The sequence below is a fragment of the Lepisma saccharinum genome, chromosome 20 (assembly GCF_977018435.1).
Source record: "Lepisma saccharinum chromosome 20, izLepSacc3.1, whole genome shotgun sequence".
Taxonomy (NCBI): domain Eukaryota; kingdom Metazoa; phylum Arthropoda; class Insecta; order Zygentoma; family Lepismatidae; genus Lepisma; species Lepisma saccharinum.
This window is the reverse complement of record NC_139248.1, coordinates 7,362,283-7,381,485: the sequence shown is the minus strand read 5'-3', so window position 1 is coordinate 7,381,485 and position 19,203 is coordinate 7,362,283. Positions and strand designations below refer to the sequence as shown.

Here is a 19,203-nt window from a genome sequence, read left to right as displayed (position 1 = left end):
AAAAAACACTTTTGTTTATACTTTTTAAGCAATTGATAACTCTGCCATCTGGTGGGAGAAAGTGGCACTTCTCCCAAAGACAAGGAAAGATCTCAAAGGACTCCAGCTGGCCAATGAGAAGCCGTCAAGGCTGTGACGTCACAGAGGAGACTTTCAGATGGCCTATTGTGTTCCGAGCTTGCTATTCAAGCTCACTTGTATTACAGACCCACCTGAGAGCAGGTCACCTGGAAGTTGCTGGTAAAATCCAGTGTGTGAATGGCCACCTGTGCCAGCAACAAAGGATACATAAAGGGAAAAGGGATCTAAGGTCCTGTTACAGTAAACACAGGCCTAAGTGTGTGTGACCAAGTGGGATATTGTGTCCAAAAGTGCATTTAAGGATCCCAGTGAAAATTCAGCAAAATAGCGAGTTTTGTGTCCCTCATCCCATGTGGAAATCCAGACCACATGGTCGGCAGAACTGACGCCATAGAAGCATCCATAGGATATCAGAGAATATCCAAGTTGTTCTTAGCCATCCATCCAAGAAAAGCCAGGAAAACTCATTTATCACTCCCCCAAAGCCTTTGTTACACCAAGGAAGCACATAATATTAAATTTTTAGTGTGGTGTACCCCAAATTTGTCCATGTGTCGGGATGTGGCGATAAAGAGTGAAATAGTGTGTGTACGGCCCCAGGTATGATTGATATAGTGTGAAAACTGCTGATATGTAAGTACAAAATCTTTTGTATATCTTTTTTATGTCATGTACAGTGAAGTGCTCATGTTTGGTGGCAGCTATGCCACAAGTGGTGTTCTTTTCAATGAATAAATATGTCTTTTAAAGGTGTCTGACCTTCTATCATTTTAGTGAATCATAAGCCTATTAAGCCCTCCTCTAGTTACCGATTATTAAAGTTAGGCTAAAGTTCGTCTGTTGCTTAACAGATATCTCAGGGGATATCTGTTACTATACGGAACACCACACGTGGAATAGGGTCTGCGTGTGGCCACGTAAAGCGTGGTTCTCTTTTGTTTTTGCTGTTTTTGATATATTATATATTTAAAGTTAACCTTTTGTAAAATCAACTTTAAAGCAACATAATATAAACAAGCACCCCCACAAAAAACATCCCCTCTTAAATAAGTAAATAATTTATTTATATAATTACATGTGATTATAGCGGTGGAAAAGTACAAAAAAAAAAGATAAAAATATGAATGTAATGTTACATGATGACTATAAATATTGTCTATGAATATTTTCATAGAACATTGTGATCAAGACCTATACATATTTATTAAGTTCTCTGTATTTTGTCACACTTCTCGTGGTGATCTACTCAACGGTAGACTCCCATTTGACAAACGGTACCAGTTTGGTAGGAAATTGTTGTAGAAGAAATGTGGTGTGGCAGCATCCACTGTACCAATTGTGGATGTCTCTGGTTGTGGTAATGGAAAACTTTTGCGGATTGGTGGTTGTTTGGTAATCGTTTTGACATGTGTTGGTACCCTTGGGCTTCGTGAGGTAAGCCTGAAATCACTCGGAATATCGTAACACTTGCACACACAGCAGCTTGGGAATTTGAACCAGTCTGAAAATATCCCACGACACTCGTTCTTGGGGTCATATGCCAACAATCTGTGCAGTCTGTATTGTTGTTCACACCGGCAGCCATCGCGACAAAACATCTGCTTGTGCTCGTACCTGAAATGAATACCAGCAAATCAGAAAATGAAAATCTGCTGAATACAATTGGTCTAGTACATGAACATAGGCATCACCACAATTTTTTGAAGACTGGGGTTAGGCCATTGTTGATTAGTAGAAGTTGACTGATTGAGTTGGTGTTTTAAGTCCATTTTATGCACAATAAGGCTAATCGGGACTGATCAGTGGGATCCGAACCACAATGTGCCTCCACTGAGTATCGAACCCTGGACCCCTTGATTACAAGGCAACGATGCTACCAATACGCCATCCAGGAGGTGATTAGTAGAAGTAGTAACAATAATAATTACCACTCTTATTATACAACAATAACTATTGTAAGCTAATAAAAATAAACCAATTATATATTTAATTTATTCTTTTTTTATAAATGGGGAGATTTTGCTACTCAATCCACCAGCTGAGTGAATATCCAGTATAACTGCTTTTCATTTCTTTTACATGTCTTACAGTTAGTATAATAAAATCTAAAGTTATTATATTTTGCTTTTAACTTTTATGCTTGTTCAAAATAAGGCTTTAGAAGTTAGGATGAAATTTTATTCATAAAGTTTGTTGTGACCTCTCATGTAAAAGTATACTTTTTGGAGTTTCGCAAACTGTGAAACCATTTATTCTTCAGACTAAATGAGAGAAGGTGAAAATATAACCACTATTTTTTTTTTCCGATCCAATGAAATTTTTACTTTGGTTATTCTGTTTGAATACTACAGGGTGTCCCACGAACGGCACAACTGGGAATTAAGATTGGCATTACTTTGTAACCGAAACCTGTACATACATAAGTCATACACCAAATGTTAGCCCTGTCCAAGTAGATATTTTTAAACATAGAAACAACAAATGGGATGCAGTGTTGCCAAATGTAAGTGAAAGTGTAAATTTATTTTTCCACAAAGCATGGAAAATTGCATGTCAAACATTTGTACGGAAATTTGGACGTCAGTTTCCACCTTGGGTAGGTGGACTATTTCGCCATCTATAGTTCAGAGAAGAAAACCGATCGTTTTTGCATATAGCCAATTCTGAAATGCCTCGTAAAGGCGTACCGGTCCAAATGGGTGTTTTAAAAAAAATATGAGGTACATTGGCAACATTGTTGATGTTTGAAGGCAATAAAAGGTGTGTTTAGTGATGGTCTATGACATGGAAATACTGGAAACAGGAAAAAAAGAAAATGAAAATTATGGTGAAAAAAGTGTTACTCACCTACTCCTGGCAACCATGCAATGCGATAAGAGCGCCCACCGAACGAGAACAAAAGAATCAGTTAGTTGTGTACTCAGAACTGTTTGAGCCGTGCATTTCGCATTGTTCGTAGGGGAAGATTAGAATTGTTCTGTGAAATGAAGTACTCTTTGGAAGAGATCCACAAAAGATCGGTGTGTGGTGCGCGATTTCGCAGAGAAAAATAATCGGTCCATTCTTTTTCAACACGACAGTTGACGGAATAGTTTATCGTGACCTTATCACACAGTTTATTTCTCTGTTGGAACGTGATGAACGTGATTGTTGGTTTCAACAAGACTCCACACGTCTAATGAAACTTTAGACATGTTGGCAGAGTTTTTTGGCGATCACATTATAAGCAAAAACTTATGGCCCAGTTGCTCCCCAGATCTGATGTCTCCAGATTTTTTTTCTGTGGGGTTTATTTGAAACAAACAGTTTACATTAATAACCCAAGAACACTTGATGATCTAAAAATAAACATTTGCACAGCCATTAACAATATAAACCAATCAACCTTGCATAAAGTTGCTTCCAACATGATAAAACGTGTTGATGAATGCCTCAGGGAAAATGGTTGTCATTTTCAACATCTTTTGTAAAGCTACACTGCCTGTTACGCGCATTGCATGGTTGTCAGGAGTAGGTAAGTAACACTTTTTTCACCATAATTTTCATTTTCTTTTTTTCCTGTTTCCAGTATTTCCATGTCATAGACCATCACTAAACACACCTTTTGTTGCCTTCAAACATCAACAGTGTTGCCACTGTACCTCATATTTTTTTTAAAACACCCATTTGGACCGGTACGCCTTTACGAGGCATTTCAGGATTGGCTATAGGCGAAAACGATCGGTTTTCTTCTCTGAACTATAGATGGCGAAATAGTCCACCTACCCAAGGTGGAAATTGACGTCCAAATTTCCGTACAAATGTTTGACATGCAATTTTCCATGCTTTGTGGAAAAATAAATTTACACTTTCACTTACATTTGGCAACACTGCATGAACAACACTGCACCCCATTTGTTGTTTTTATGTTTAAAAATATCTACTTGGACAGGGTTAACATTTGGTGTATGACTTATGAATGTACAGGTTTCGGTTACAAAGTAACGCCACTCTTAATTCCCAGTTGCGCCGTTCGTGGGACACCCTGTAATTAAATGAACTTTATATCTGTTACTAATAATAAAAATAACAAGCTTCCTTTTTTTTTGTGACTTGAAATGGACAAGGGTAATTTTTGTTCAACCCTCCTCCCAAGACCCATGCACATGAAATGTTTGCTTATTATTAATATGTAAAATTTATTTCATTTTTGGTGTAAGTAACTTTCAAAGCTGATATTTCCCATTCTTCTCTTTTTCTTTGTACTCTCATATTTCACTCTTAACATAGACTATTATAAACAGAAAAAATACATACGTGCACTTTTCCCAGTGGACATATTGCTCGAAAGGATATAAATTAAGTAAAGCAAGGACCTCTCCTCTTGTATTGTTTGCCCAGAATGGTGCCACGACTTCTTCCTTCACCGGACAGGCATTTCTGTAAAAAGATAAAATTATTCCTATAAATACACTGCATTGAAATATTTTGCAAGTAAATTGGGCTTCCGTGATTCTAACTATTGTTAATGGATTATTTGTGTATGTACAAATTTAAAAGACACTGTTTTATGGTATTTATGTAAGTAATTGCATGTGAAATTATAATGCATTTGAACATATCTAATTATTAATATAAGTGAAAAATGTTACTTTTTTTGGGCCTATTACTCTATGACCATTTATATGTGAAAATAAATCCTGTGTGTATACATTACCATTACATATTTTTTCTAAAAAATCATTTTATGTGAACGTCAAGCTTAAATGATGAATCATAAACACAGGATGTAAAATGTTAGGATTTGCTCAATTGTATGAAATGTTAATTGGATATTATCCATTGTCTAGTGCTTGTTAACTCTGCTTATTGGAAGACTACGTTTCGGGGGAGCACCCTTTCCCTGGTCTTCAGGTGAACATTTTTCTTTTTTGCTGGTGGTAGGAATCGAATCTATAGAGCCACCACAAACAAAAGAACATTCGGCAAAAAGTCTCCACGCACCTCCCTCTTCTTCCATTCAGCTCGGGCCATAAGGAAGCCTTCTTCACTCTGCCCCTCCCTCCATGTGGGAGTAGGGTGCACATATGGTTACCAGATTGCTATGAGGGAAATGTAGGACTTTATGTAAAAATGTAGGACACCAAACGCTCGCAACAAATAATACAGATTTCTAGAACAAGTTAGAAAGTAATTTAAAATTGGCACTTTTCAGTTTTAAAAAAATATGATTTCTTAAATGCAAAATTCCCAAACTTATACTCAGAAGTAAACGGTACACTTCTTAATACATATTTTAACTGGTACTTTTCAGAGAAGCCACTTTCTCTCAAAATTGCAGGAATAGTCAAATTATATTTCTGAGAGACTGATGAATGGTCAAACTCTTCGAAAATATGTTGAACCAGTACCAAACGCTTTACAGACTTCAGTCCATCAGTATAAACCCCAGGGCAAGAAATTTCGCTCATGCACCGAACAGTGACATCATGAGAATGTGGCCCCAAAACTTATTCACAAATCGCTTCCGTTTTTGCTGTAGCAGAACAAACTTTTATTGTCTCTGTGGGCAATGACTGAATCAACATTAATTTCACTATTAAGTTTGGAAATGCAGTCCATAGACTTGTAATATAACTTGCATGATTTTCTTTGTTCAACTGAAGCATGCATTTTCGTAATTCATATTTTGTGAAGCTCAAAATGTAGGACATTTATGATATTTTTCAAATTCCTCCCGGACGCCAGACATAATGCTAAAATGTAGGACATGTCCGGGGAAAACCAGACGTCTGGTAACCCTAGGTGCACAGGAGTCTCAGGTCTGCACAGTCTTTTTTGCTTGGGGTTCCACTATACAATAGACCTGAGATTTTACTACTCCAAGGCACCCCAGAAATTCTCTTCTAATTTTTCCTCCACATATGCTACTATTTCTAGTTCTCGAAATGTATTGTTAGAGTAAGTACATTTAAAAGCACTGGACATGGGCGTCCGGAAGAGGGGGCAAGGGGGGGCCATGGCCCCCCCTGGAAAACGAAAGTCAACCAAAAATTACATATTTCACACATATAATTAATTTCAGCCACAATAATGTGTGTTAATTTTTGCACGAACATGATAAATACAAATTTAAGCAATGTTTTTTGAGGGATGAACACTATTATTGGGGGAAATATGGCATGTTCCCCCCCCCCCCTGGAAAAAATCCCGCGGACGTCCATGGCACTGGACAATGGATAATGTCCAATTAACATTGCACGCAAATGTAGAGCCATTGTCACGAACATTCAGAGAATTTTTGTTCATATTTTATTATATTTTATACTTATGAATTAATAAAAAATGAAAAAAAAAGATTCGAACTAAAGGTGCCCTGTTGTATTTGCAAAAGTTTGAGCATGTTCATTGATTTATTAATTTCTTTCTTTAACTTTGCTTTTCTGCCACTTTTGGCTAATCGCGAGGATAAGTGATGATATGAAACTCGTAAAGGGACTCTCATGACCAGGCCGTGATTCGAATCCCAGGACCTTTAACATCATACCGCACTATGCTATCCATTCTGCCACAGAGACCGGCTAAGCCATCCCATGGCCTACCCATATTTAAAAGTCTTTAATTACACCACTCCACCCTACACTAATTGATTTACACACTTACACTCCTCGTAATTTGAAAGCCTGATAAACAGGTTTGTTCAGTTCCGTCTTGTCCTCTTCCACTTCTTCTTCATCAATCGTCTCTTCTACTTGCATATCATCTACTTCTACTAGTTCTTCTTCTCTTGCTTCTTCCGGTTCATCCTCTTCCAGGGCATCCTGGAAGAGCTTCTCTTGGTAAACCTCTCCCATTGTTGTAGATTCCAGTGTCGACTCTTCTTCCGGGTAGTCTTCAACCATTGTTGTGGATTCCCAGAATGTCGTCGGCGGGTCCGTCGTTGTTGGAATATTCGTTGTGGTGGGGTTGGTGGTGGTGCTGGTCGTGCTGGTTTTACTCGTAGCCACGGTGGATGTAGTGGATTTCATAGGGGGAGTTGCGGAAGTCCTTGTACTTGGTTTTGCGGTTGTGTACAGGTTGATGTCGTGCACAGAATTGGATTCTCTCTCTTCCGACTCCGTTATCTCATTGGATTCGAATTCTGCTCGGAGGACAGTGATCTGCCTTACTTCTCCGTACATTCTCCTCATCAACCCTTGATTCTCGTAAACAAATCTTCGTACAGCATGCCTAGAAAAAAAACATGCTTTATTCATCGATTCTGTTTTATGATATGTAAATTTAGAATATACCGTATTTCACCTAATAAACACCAGCTTTCTTCAGCGGTATGTTAAAAGTTGAAGAAAAGCTGAAAAGGTATAGCAATATAAATTCGAAAACAGGTTATTGCTATCATTTTCAACTTTTTTATGTTCTTAAATCATGTGATCTTACTTGTAGGATGATAGTTTTAACATGCTCCTTATGAAGATTTATGTTTATTAGCTAAAACTTTGAGACCACAAAAAGAAGAATTGCAAATTTATTTTATTATAAATTAGTGGATGAATATGACTGGGGCATTGACATTTTGGATTAGACAGGAGACTTAATATGATTGCATTGATACAAATATATAATAATTATTATTAAAACTGCAGTAGTTATAATAGTTACCATCGTGATATTTCTATATATATGCTAGTGCAAACCTGTAGTATGGACAACGAAGTTAGTAATAAGGTGCGTTTTATACAGTGTATATTGATACACTTGTAGGTTTAATTGTATCTTCTGCAAATATGCTGTATAAAGAAACAAACTGCTGAAGTACTAAGTGAGGTGAGTGTACAAAGTATTTAAAACCACTTACAATTGAATAATTGGTATATTTGAAGTTAAATATTTCCTTTTTAAATTGTAGATACTGACCACTTAAAATATACATGTTAAATATAGTACTGGAAGTAGAGGGGGTTGACATCCCCTCAGCTAGGATAATTTATGCAAAGTATTGCTTTACCAAACTATTCCCAAGGCTCGAGCAAACATCCCCTTGCCTAGGAATTTCCACTTCAAGCGTGGGTTGAATAACTATTAAGAATTCAACTGTCGAAATATGTAAATGTATTTATAGTGTAGAGATATGGAGATTATTAAACCGAGAAAACCTCGTCAAGTTAATATTCACACTTGTTTATTTCCTGGAATTGTCCGACCAGCGGGAGATCCCAAGAATGCGCTAACTTGTAACTTCCGTTAAACAAGGAACTGAAAGGCAAACGCGTGGATCAAAACAAGATCTACCGCGTTCGAAAGGTTTAACAACCTTTCGAAGCCTAAGATGATAAAAGCAAGCTCACGCTCATTTTGAACTCATTCGAACTACGCTTATCATCGACGCTGCTCTCTTTTGGATTTCGACTCTAATCGACGCTCACATGGATAATTAGTCTCTGATTACTTTACAACACATTAACACTACTACGATGGAACACGGAGTTACGGCTGCCTAGCATGCTACAAGGCGCAAGGGATTGCTCGGTTCGGTGAGCCAAGGGTCGAAGGATATAACCTTGGCACCTGTCACGATTCGGTCTGCAAGAAGCATCTGGACAAGAACATCACACACCTCCAGGTATGAACAAGCGTGAATAACCTTTACATCAACTTTCCATATCTCTACCCTCTTAATCGGAGCAGGTTCAGCCAACAGATACAATTAAGCTCTACCTAAAATGTATAATTGAAACTTCCCTGTGACCTCAGATCCCAGGTAAAACGGGATTACAACAATAGATTGTTCTGTCACTTCTGAAAGCTTATTTGAAGAAAATATTTCATTTATTTGCAAGAAATTGTAGCTTTATAACTAATCATCAGATATATCCCAACTTCTTGGATTCTTCACGCCTTTTGTGTGTGTGTGTAATTAATTATGACCCGAATTCTGTTTTATTATCCTAAGGGCATATGGAAGCTAGATAATAAAAGTGATGCTTACCAAACTTACCAAGGATATGCACTTCCTGGTATAGTGCACCATGTTTGATGGCGGAAGTCGCAGGGTGGCTCTAGTCTTCCCCTTGAGCCCCTCAAGGGCCGAGAGCACGAAGAATACTCGTCATAGCTGGGCACTGGGCGGCCGAAGCATAGCAGGAGCTGTTGAGAAGATTAAAATGTTATTTTCAATACTCTTGTGTAAATATGCAAGGAATAATGCATAATCCTCATTGTAATTCATGTACTTTACCTGATTCCAAGTCACTTTTCGTTAGATGAAGAGAAGGAAGAATTTAGGAAGGCACAGAGGCATCCGGTCATCGGGAGATGTGGCGATGACGAAGCAAAATATTAAAAATATTGCATTTGAAATAATTTACAGCTCGAAATATGCAAGAGATTCGCTAAACTTTAGCGCATCGAAATCGGGGCCCAGTACTACCCCTTGCCCCGAACCCTCCCGCCAAGTTTCCTATTGATGGCAATGGTGTTCGACGGCTCAGCTCGTAGCAGAATGGTGCGAATCTCTCTCTGGTCTCTACCGGTGCCGCGAACAGGCAGACTCTACGACAAGGTTCAACAACCTCTACTTTCCCCCACTCTTGAAGGTGTGGGTCATAACAGGCCCTTTTTTTCAGCCCCATCCTCATGTTTACAGCCACATGGCACTGTTTCTCTGGAGTCATCAATATTCTTCCGGGTGCCCAGGGGTGTGCTCTAGGAGGGGTTGGTGAGGGTCATAATCTCTGCTTAGGCTCAATATAAAAATAAGAACGTCAAAGGTATAGAAAAAAATATGGCAAAAAAGAGGAAATCATTACTAGAAAAAAAAGTACACGTAACAACCCCTTTCGAAAATCCTGGGCATGCTACTACAAATGTCCGCTATTGCCACTTGTTAAAAGGATATTGAACGATATAATCATATTTAATAATTCTTATCGTATGGGATAGAATTATGTATTTTGTAGTCTAAGCTCTGTGGTATGGGCTTTTACGTTGAAATGGCAATGACCTTGGCGTTTATCGCAGAGAAATATTGTACCCCATCCCCCGTTGAAAGATCGACCCTGACGTTTAGCAAATCACGCTTCGCCACTGAGGAAGGGGTAGATCAAGTAAAGTGTACTACAGTAAAGCTAAGAAAAAGTTACTTTCAGTAATAGGATAGTAGTAGGCACGGTGTCAGAATTAAAAACTTTATGGGGATTATGTCCAGATATTATTAGAATAATTAAATCAAGAAGACTTAGTTGGGCAGGCACGAATGGGAGAGGAAAGAAGAGCTTACAAGTTGGGAAACCTGATGGTAAGAGACCTGTAGGAAGGTCAAGACGACGATAGAGGGATAATGTTGAGATGGACCTAAAATAAATTGGTAAGGATGGAAAGGATTGGATTGATCTTGCCCGAGATAGGGACAGATGGAAGGCTTGTGTTGCTGCAGCCATAAACCTTCGGGTTTAAGAAGGCTAGATTGTTAGTTTAGTTATGGGGAATATGACATAAGGGGAGGATGCACCATTGACCTGACATGGGGAGATGAGCACCTCTGGAAAACTTAGGTATACGACTCCTATCGTGTCGTAGATATGATATCACGTGCATAGGTGTGCACACAGGGGACAGTTGCCTTTCCCTAATCATTATCGCCGTTAATAAACCATGTTACAGATCTACCCTAGTAACCTTTAAAAAATGTGTCAGTGACATGGTGGAGATGTTTAAAATCAACAAAGTCTAACATTGTAGAATAGGGTATTTTCATAAGACAGCAGAAATTCATTAAGCCTGGTTTACATTGGTCGAATAGCTGGAGCGAGTAGATCAAAGCGAGCTACTCTCCTCGTGTAAACAGCTGGGGAGAGTACTGGAGCCAGTACTCTCACTAGTTACTCCCTCCAGTAGTGAGAACAGTTGAGTGGCTGTCCATGGAGGACAGTAACTCGACCGAGTTGCTTCGTCTGCCATCGATTTTTTCACTCGCACGTAAACTCGACAGACCACTCGATCAATGTAAACGCTTTCTGAGGAGGGAGAGTATGATGTAGGGTGTATCGAAAAAGGCCCCCAATATTTTTTTCAAAAATTCAAAAACATAGTGTGCAAAAGTTGCATAGAGGTAGCAAAACATCTCACATTTTTTTTTTTTAGCCAAACTGAAAAATTTCTAGCTGCGCCTCCCGAGGGGTCTAGTTAACCCCGCATCAAACGGAACTGGATTTCCAGTAGGTATGCCCTAATTGGCACTGGACTGGCTACCAATTTGCTAGTTTTCGCCTCACACGATATTTATCAGCTTACTTGTCGATAGTCTTTTGTTCCCATATGAGGGAAGTTGTAATGGCGGCCACGTGAGATTTAAACAATGTATCACTTCACATTTTTAAAAGTCTATAACTATTCAACCGAGAGGAATAACATTTCGTATAAAACGTTATTAGGTACAAAACAATGGCGCTGCTTAAATACATACTTTACAACGTTTACTGTACACGTATGGAAGAATATTTTAGTTGTTTCAAATGTAAACAACGTGCACTCAGCATAGATGGTGTAACTCAATGCGCCTTTCATGCTGTATACGTTATACATTGCTGGAGTAACACTCAGAAACCACAGACAAACACGCTCCTTTGCACACTCACAGATTATCTTCACATGGCGAAACTTTGCTCTGATTGGCTGTTCCACAGAATCCGGTCGAGGAAAGCAAGTAGCAATTAGAACATATCCTATTCCTCCAAACCAGTCAAGCAGTCAGCCAGGCGGCCATGATTGTTACCTAGAAAGTTAGTTCAGCGCCAACTAGGGCATTCCTACTAGAAATCCAGTTCAGTGTGATAGGGGCTTTAGTCTAGTTGGGCAGAATGCCCAATGAAGAAAGTGCACTCTTCGCTTGATTCAAACTGCAACTTTTATAATGAAATGTAACTATTTAGATTAGTTACAACAACAAAAAAAACAAATATAGCAATGAAACCAAAATATATTCATGTGCGCGCATGTCTGGTCTAGTGTAGTATAATGCTGCAGGTTGCACCAACCCATAACTCGCCGCGTGGAGGTGGCTGCCAGTGAGTTCCATCGCACATTCCCTCCATCCACCTTTTCCTCCCCTAAACTGTTACTTTAATTTCAGTTTTACTTCTTTCTTTGCTCAAAATATTCAGATTTATTCTCATATGTTGGTAATTGTTTTCTTGCATCAAGTTAAGATCTGATATAAGCACCTCTTTCTCTTTCACTCACTCACTATTTTAACCAGTCTCTCAACTGCTTGAGTGTGACAGGGGAATGATGCAATTGTTGTTTCTGCAATGTTCTGGTCATCCAGAATCTTCTCAGTGTCCTCGGAATTCAAATGGGCAACTAAGGGAGGCTCTGTTACAAGGCACACATCCTATTTCTGGCACTTTGAACTTACGTATTGACCCTTCACCTGATGTTTTCCTTGCCCGAGCATCTAAAATCCTTCTCACAGATATTTCTCCGACTTCACGCTTATCATCTGTCAGCATACTGAGCAACAAATTCTCTGGATGAGCAAAAAATGAATTCCTGGCGATCACCTTATTCACTACAGTTTTCAAAGGTTTCTCAAGGTACCTTGAGAGCTTAATTGCCAGATACAAGTGCCTGGTACCATCTTTGCATGTCGGGTTTGATTTCAGAGAACCAAACAGGTGCTTAAACATACACAACGAACTTAGCAACAATCTTCAGTTCTTCTTTTGGGGTTTCTGTGGAAATGTAAAGGCGAAGTAGGCCACAGGCAGTAGTAAGCCATCTAGCACGAGATAATTTTCCGGGCTTCTTGTTTCCTAAACGTGTGTCGCACTTGCCACTGATTACAGCTTGACATATTTGCAGAAGGTACTGCTGATCTGAGCTCAAATCTTGTATATCTAAGGCTGGCATTTCGGCAGGTATAGCCTCGGAAGTTCGAAACTGGCCTGTCCTCACAATTATGGAGCATGTATAAGGTCCTGTTGTGTGTTCATTAGGGGTGTGCGGGATCCCAAAAAGTCTAGACCAGGATCGGGGGAAAAAAAATTCCCGTCCCGATCCCGACTTCGGTAAATGACTTCCCGACTTTTCGAGATCCCGAGCAGTCGGGAAATACCGAATGATCATTTTAAAAAGTTGTTAATTCTCGACGTTTTCTGCATTGCAAGTGTCTGGAACTTATCGGAAATTGTTTGTTTTTATTCCAGAAATTCAAAAACAATCACTTTAAGTTGGAAATAACTTGTAGAATTCGATATTTTCAGAGCTTCGGGATATTTCGAACATTTCCCGTCCCGAATGTCGGGATTAAAAAATTTCCCGTCCCGACCAAAAAAAAATTCTGTCCCGCACACCCCTAGTGTTCATCAATTGTCTTCAGCACGTGTCGAAGTGGTAATTCATTGAAATGCTGGAGGCAAATTAACCACTGCAAAGGTCTTTGAACGTGGTTCTCGAGAAATTTTATGAGTCCCCCCGAACTCCCGACGTTAATATTAGTTCCATCGCAACCAATTACCCTCAGATCTATCAAGTTCACATTATTATCTTTCAGCTTCTGAATTATCGAACTTCCAATGTTAATAACAGTGGATGATCCTGACACCAATGCATGGCCAAGGTATCAACTGTTTGGTTCTTCAACTAACACGTAGTGTTCCTCATTTGTAGTTTTTTTTTGTGTTTTTGGTCGCCAATCTTCTTTAACATTACAGTCTAATCCTTCTTACCGTCCAAAATATAAACTTTGAGGTTTAATGCCTTCACTAAGTTCTCTTTTTTGCACAAAACTACGGTTTTTTGCAACCTCTCTTTAAACCTTACTTTTGTCTATCACTTTCTGTTGATCTTTGTGTGAAATTACGAGGGTGGTTCAGCATGCTCCGCCCCTGACCCATTTCCAGTGATAGTAGACACCTGTAATTTTATATGTAACATTGTTCATTCTTTAGACTAATATTCACAAAGTTTCAAGAATTTACAACAATTTCTCTTTTCGTTACACGTTGATGATCAGTAAGAAGTGTAGCCACATGTGAAACAATGGAAAAATCTGAGGTCCGAGCAGTGATAAAATATTAACTCAAGAAAAATCTAACACCGAAAGACATCCATGCAAATATGGTGGGAACTCTTGGAGACTCTAGCCTTTCATATGATCTAATGAAGAGATGGTGCCGTGAATTTAAATGTGGTGGGCAGACCTTTGAAGATGAGCATGGTGGTGGCCCATCTGCAACGGTGACCACACCAGAAATGATTACAAAAGTGCATGACATGATTTTGGCAGACCGGCGAGTGACTGTCCGCCATATAGTAGACACATGTGGCATCTCAACTGGCAGTGTGCATTCAATTATTCATCATCATTTGTTAATGAAAAAAATCTCTGCACATTGGGTCCCGAGAATGCTGACGGTCAACCAAAAGAGGACACGTCGTGTGAAAGTCAGAACCTGTTGCGGACAATAAAGGCTGACAAGCCAAAGTTTCTGAAGAGATTTGTTACAATGGATGAAACGTGGGTTCACCACTTCGATCCCGAAAGTAAACGTCAAAGCATGCAATGGAAACATCCCCATTCTCCACCCCCAAAGAAATTCAAGGTTCAGCCACCAAAGGGCAAAGTGATGGCATCTGTGTTCTGGGATGCAGAAGGAATCCTTTTGATAGATTATCTCCAACAGGGAAAGACAATCACAGGTGTTTATTCTGTAACCCTAATTGAAGAATTACGTACTGCCATCAAGCAGATACGCCGCGGAATGTTGGCCCGTGGTGCGTTGTTCCATTGTGACAATGCTCCCGCCCACACCTCCCAAGTTGCGGTGGCTGCAATTCATGCAGCACGTTCGAAATTGTCCCTCATGCCCCTTATTCTTCAGATCTGGCGCCCAGTGACTTCCACCTGTTCCCGAACATGAAGAAACACCTTCGTGGAAAACATTTTGCCAGCGATTCCGAGGTTATGGATGTTGTGAATGCTTGGTTGCAGGACCAACCAAAATATTATTTTTCTACTGGGATTGAAGCACTGGAAGGCCGATTGGAAAAGTGTGTTAATGTTGCAGGGGACTATGTTGAAAAGTGACAGTGATTTGGTTTTCCTACGAGGGTTCCTTCTATGTCAGGGGCGGAGCATGCTGAACCACCCTCGTATGTTCAAATCTTCTAAAACGGCAGAAGCGATAGCAGGTGGTGCCCTCATCTGTGTTGAAGATTGTCTTTTTCGTCTTTTTGGTCGAGACTCTAGGGGAAAGACCACTTAAAGTCATTGTCATTTACGGTTTCCACTTCTGACGAACTGCCTGTCGATTGCATCCCACTGGTCGACGGTTCTTGCAAATCATCTTCTATGGCAGCACGTTTACTTACTCTCCTTTCCTCCCTTCTCAGAAGAGTTTTAGTTTCCAGTACATCGACGGTACCTATTGCCATTTTTCTGTCTGTTCTCTGATCTATAATAAACTGTCTCCCTTTTTCAGGTATTTTCTTAGATTTTTCACATCTGCACGAACTGAAATTCACACATTTGCAACTAGCAATATCAAACAGTTTTTGGGAATCTTCTTTAAATTTCTCGTTTTTTCTGGTTGCTTATTTTTTTCACATTTTTTAAAATATCCCTGACACTTTGGTGATATTCATCTATCATACTACAGAGCATTCCCTGACATTCGCTACGAGACTCGGCGGCAAGTGGCCCGGCATCAGCGCTTGCCTTTCCCGGTGAACGGGGTCCGCGACAGTCGCTAGAGTCTGCTATTAAAATTACAGTTTTCATATTGTGTACTAACCTTGACTACAGAAGGTGTTGAAAATGATGTCCCTCTGCTGCAATGCTGTAACACATTCCTGGCATCTCCCAAGGAAATTGGCATTTACGCGTGCAAGTTCGTCTACTGTAATTCTCCCGATTTCTCGTACAATACTCTCTTTTAACTCACGGATGGTGTGCGGATTGTCTTTGTATACTTTATTTTTTAGATTTCCCCATTTTTCTTTCCACTTTTATTCAGAACTGACCTTGTTACTCTAAACGTTTTACGAGGTTTAATATAGTGGTCCTATGTGGAACGGGAACACCAGGAAATTTCGTTGCAAAACATCGTCGCACTTCTCTTCAATTCCTCTTTCCGAAGTAACACTCGACAAGATAAATCCTTTGTTGTAATGTAAACTTTTGTGGTGCCATATTAAGCCACAATCTTCAACACACGGACACGACACAACACAACTTCGGAGGGAGGATTATACTGGCATCAGTCTGCAACGTCAACAGAAAGGGAAAGAGAGCGAAAAAAATACAGACTGTAGCGTGCGATTGTCGCGGACCCGTTCACCGGGAAAGACAAGCGCTGACGCCGGACCGCTTTCCGCAGAGTTTCGTTGCGAATGTCAGGGAATGCTCTGTAGTAATCTTATAAAAGGAAACTGTGGGAACTGAGAATCGCAACCACACTTCTCCCAACTTTGTGCCAATAATTACGTGACATTAAGAGACAAAAAAAATATGCAGGCAGTGGAGATGAAATTTTTAAGGAGTCTATGGGAGAAGACTAGAAGTCATAGAATAAGGAATGAGGAGATCCGACAGACAGTGGGTGTGGTGAAGCTTCAGGACAGGATAGATCAGGCAGGGATGAGATGGTTCGAGTACATGAAGAGGATGGATGCAGAAATACTACCAGTAAGAGCTTACAATGCACAAGGAGTGGGAATAAGGCCAAGGGGGAGACCAAGATGTCGGTGGAAAGAGCAGATAGTGGAGAGTGTTAGGAGAGGAGGAGAAGACTGAAACACCGTGGAAAGAGAGGATTGGTGGAAGACCAGGAAATAATGGAGAGGCTTGACATGTATGCCGACCCAGTCAGGGGCAAAAAACGGGGAAGGATGATGATGTCATGATTAGCAAAAGTTACAGAAAAGTGACGCAAATGTAGGAAAAATATATAAATTTGAAAACTATGTATATTAACTAAAGAAAATTGTCGTTTCTGCAGGAAAGTCAATAACTCATACCTACTTTTTACAATATCATACAATATATTGAGGAAACTGTCATGTAAACCCGAGTGTTCTAAACGTATTGTAATTTTAAAATTTGTGAACAAATATTATCGCGAAAATAATTGTAAGTCCAGAAACTCTATCATTCTTGTAACAAGAATTTCTTGCTGGTGAGATCCTATATACGGACAATGATCAATGCTGTTAACGTACTGAGCCATTTATTGCTGGCAAAATTCCTTTGTCAGTGCAGTGGAAAATCCATCGCTCATTTTTTCACTGCAAGTTGTGTTTTACACAGCAATTAATAATATTTTGGTGTCTCTTACACCATGGATATCCACAGGATTTGTTCCAGGGATGATACAAACGCGATGCACTTTTTTCCAGCGGTGCAGCAAACGAGGCATGTTTCTCCCCAAAATAGCGATGCAGCTCAAAAAAATGTAGCTGTTAGCTGGAATGTATTCATATATGTCAGTTAGTTATTGGATATCTGAATTATTCAGATACCAATTAAATAACATGCAGATATCTATAATCTACAATCTAGATAATCTGTATTTCCATGTAATAGACTTTGTCTTTATAAGGGTTATAAGGGTTATTGTCGATTTTTCTGACGCTGTTGCCACATTTTCACCTCAAAATGCTGAGAAAAAATGTAGCTGTAGCGAAATTTTCGCTACAACTACAGGAATTTTGTAGCTTCGCTACCGCTACAACTACAATTTTCAAAATGTAGCGTCACTACAGCTACAGCTATAAATTTTGTAGTTAGCTACTGTAGCGACGCTACAAGTAGCACGCTACTTCTGACCACTGCCCCTTACTCTGTCCATCAGGGGAGCATCAAAGCCAGTATCGCCTCTACTGGTTAGCTTCCTTCATACGCCACACGTAAAGTCATGGTCAAGTGGAAGAAAAGGCTCCACAGCCTTAACTTCGCCATGTAAAAGAAGACGAAATAAATAAATAAATAAACAGAACGTAGTCACTTCCTTTTTACCTTGAAGAAATGGGGCAGGTGCCGTTTTCAAGCCACTACACGACCTTGAACTATCAGCTGATCGAGCAATGACCTGCTACGTACAGTGGGACCCATGAGTATTACCGTGCAAATTGTCCATCACCATGTTCGTGCACTTTATTTGACCCAATAAGAGCTTCAAAAATTAAAATAAAACTCAAAACAAGCTGTTGACAACTTCTGCACCAGCATACATAAAAAAATCCATCACTTAAAAACACACAGGATGGAAGAGAAAAATTAATGGACAATTTGCACGTAATTCTCATGGATCCCACTGTACATGATTATGCAGGAGAATTAGAAGACACCAATGAATGAAATAACAAGTTAAGACAACTTATTAAAAAATAATAATAAATATTATTCATATGGTTCAGTCCATTTTAAGGTAATATATTTTCTAATAATTCACAGGAATTTTCAGTTTTAATCGAATGTCGTCTCACTTTGCTTCTGATCATCAATCAGTGATCATGTGTCTTACGAAAGCGTTTATACTGTACTTGTGTAGTTTTACTTCGTTTGGGAGAGCATTCCCGATTTTCGGTGCTATGTAAGTCGTTTTACTCCTAGTTAGATAGTCTGGGTTGTTTTTATTATATGCAGGCCATGTGTAGTTCCCTTCTTCGTGCCGTGTTGAGAATTTTGTGATGCGATTTTAAAGCACGGGAAGAACGTGTTCGTGATTTTTACATATTCGGATATAAAATAAATTGATTTGAAGCAGTGGCAGTACCGCCAACTTTTGAGAAACAGTGGGTGCCCTAAAATGCTTTTTTTGTGTGTGTTCCTTGGCCAGTATATGCAGGCTTTTTGCACTTAAAAACCCTTTCAAGCATTTCTGAGAGAAGTACGTGCATTTTATAGTGGCCGTTTTTGCCTGTTTCGTAGACAATTTCTTTACGAGTGCCTAATCTGGGAAAATGCGAATAAACTGTCAATATTCATCACTTTTAGTGCCTATTACTTTTTGCCCGCCTATTTTGAGAATTTTTAGTGCCTATCCTCATCCTGTTTATAAGCCCTTGTCTTCCCTTGGTTTCCTACAGGGGGGGGGGGGTTCACAGGTTTTCAGGGGGGCTTTGTAAACCAACTCCATTTTTCAA

The 19,203-nt window shown here is 39.5% G+C and overlaps 1 protein-coding gene across 2 annotated transcripts in view; it reads right to left on the bottom strand.

The window, feature by feature from the left end:
- Positions 1-1,158: 1,158 nt before the first annotated feature.
- Positions 1,159-19,203, bottom strand: part of spz4 (Spaetzle domain-containing protein 4) — a 43,002-nt gene continuing 24,957 nt past the window's right edge. The window contains exons 2-5 of one of the 2 annotated variants that reach the window (XM_083141810.1): positions 9,056-9,204; positions 6,724-7,290; positions 4,378-4,500; positions 1,159-1,695 (exon numbers count right to left, since the gene is read on the bottom strand). In XM_083141810.1, the coding sequence (XP_082997936.1) occupies positions 1,305-1,695; positions 4,378-4,500; positions 6,724-7,290; positions 9,056-9,204 (1,230 nt within the window). In that variant the 3' untranslated portion in view covers positions 1,159-1,304. Of the gene's footprint in view, positions 1,696-4,377; positions 4,501-6,723; positions 7,291-9,046; positions 9,205-19,203 lie in introns of those variants that run through there. The other variant, XM_083141811.1, reaches the window with a different exon arrangement.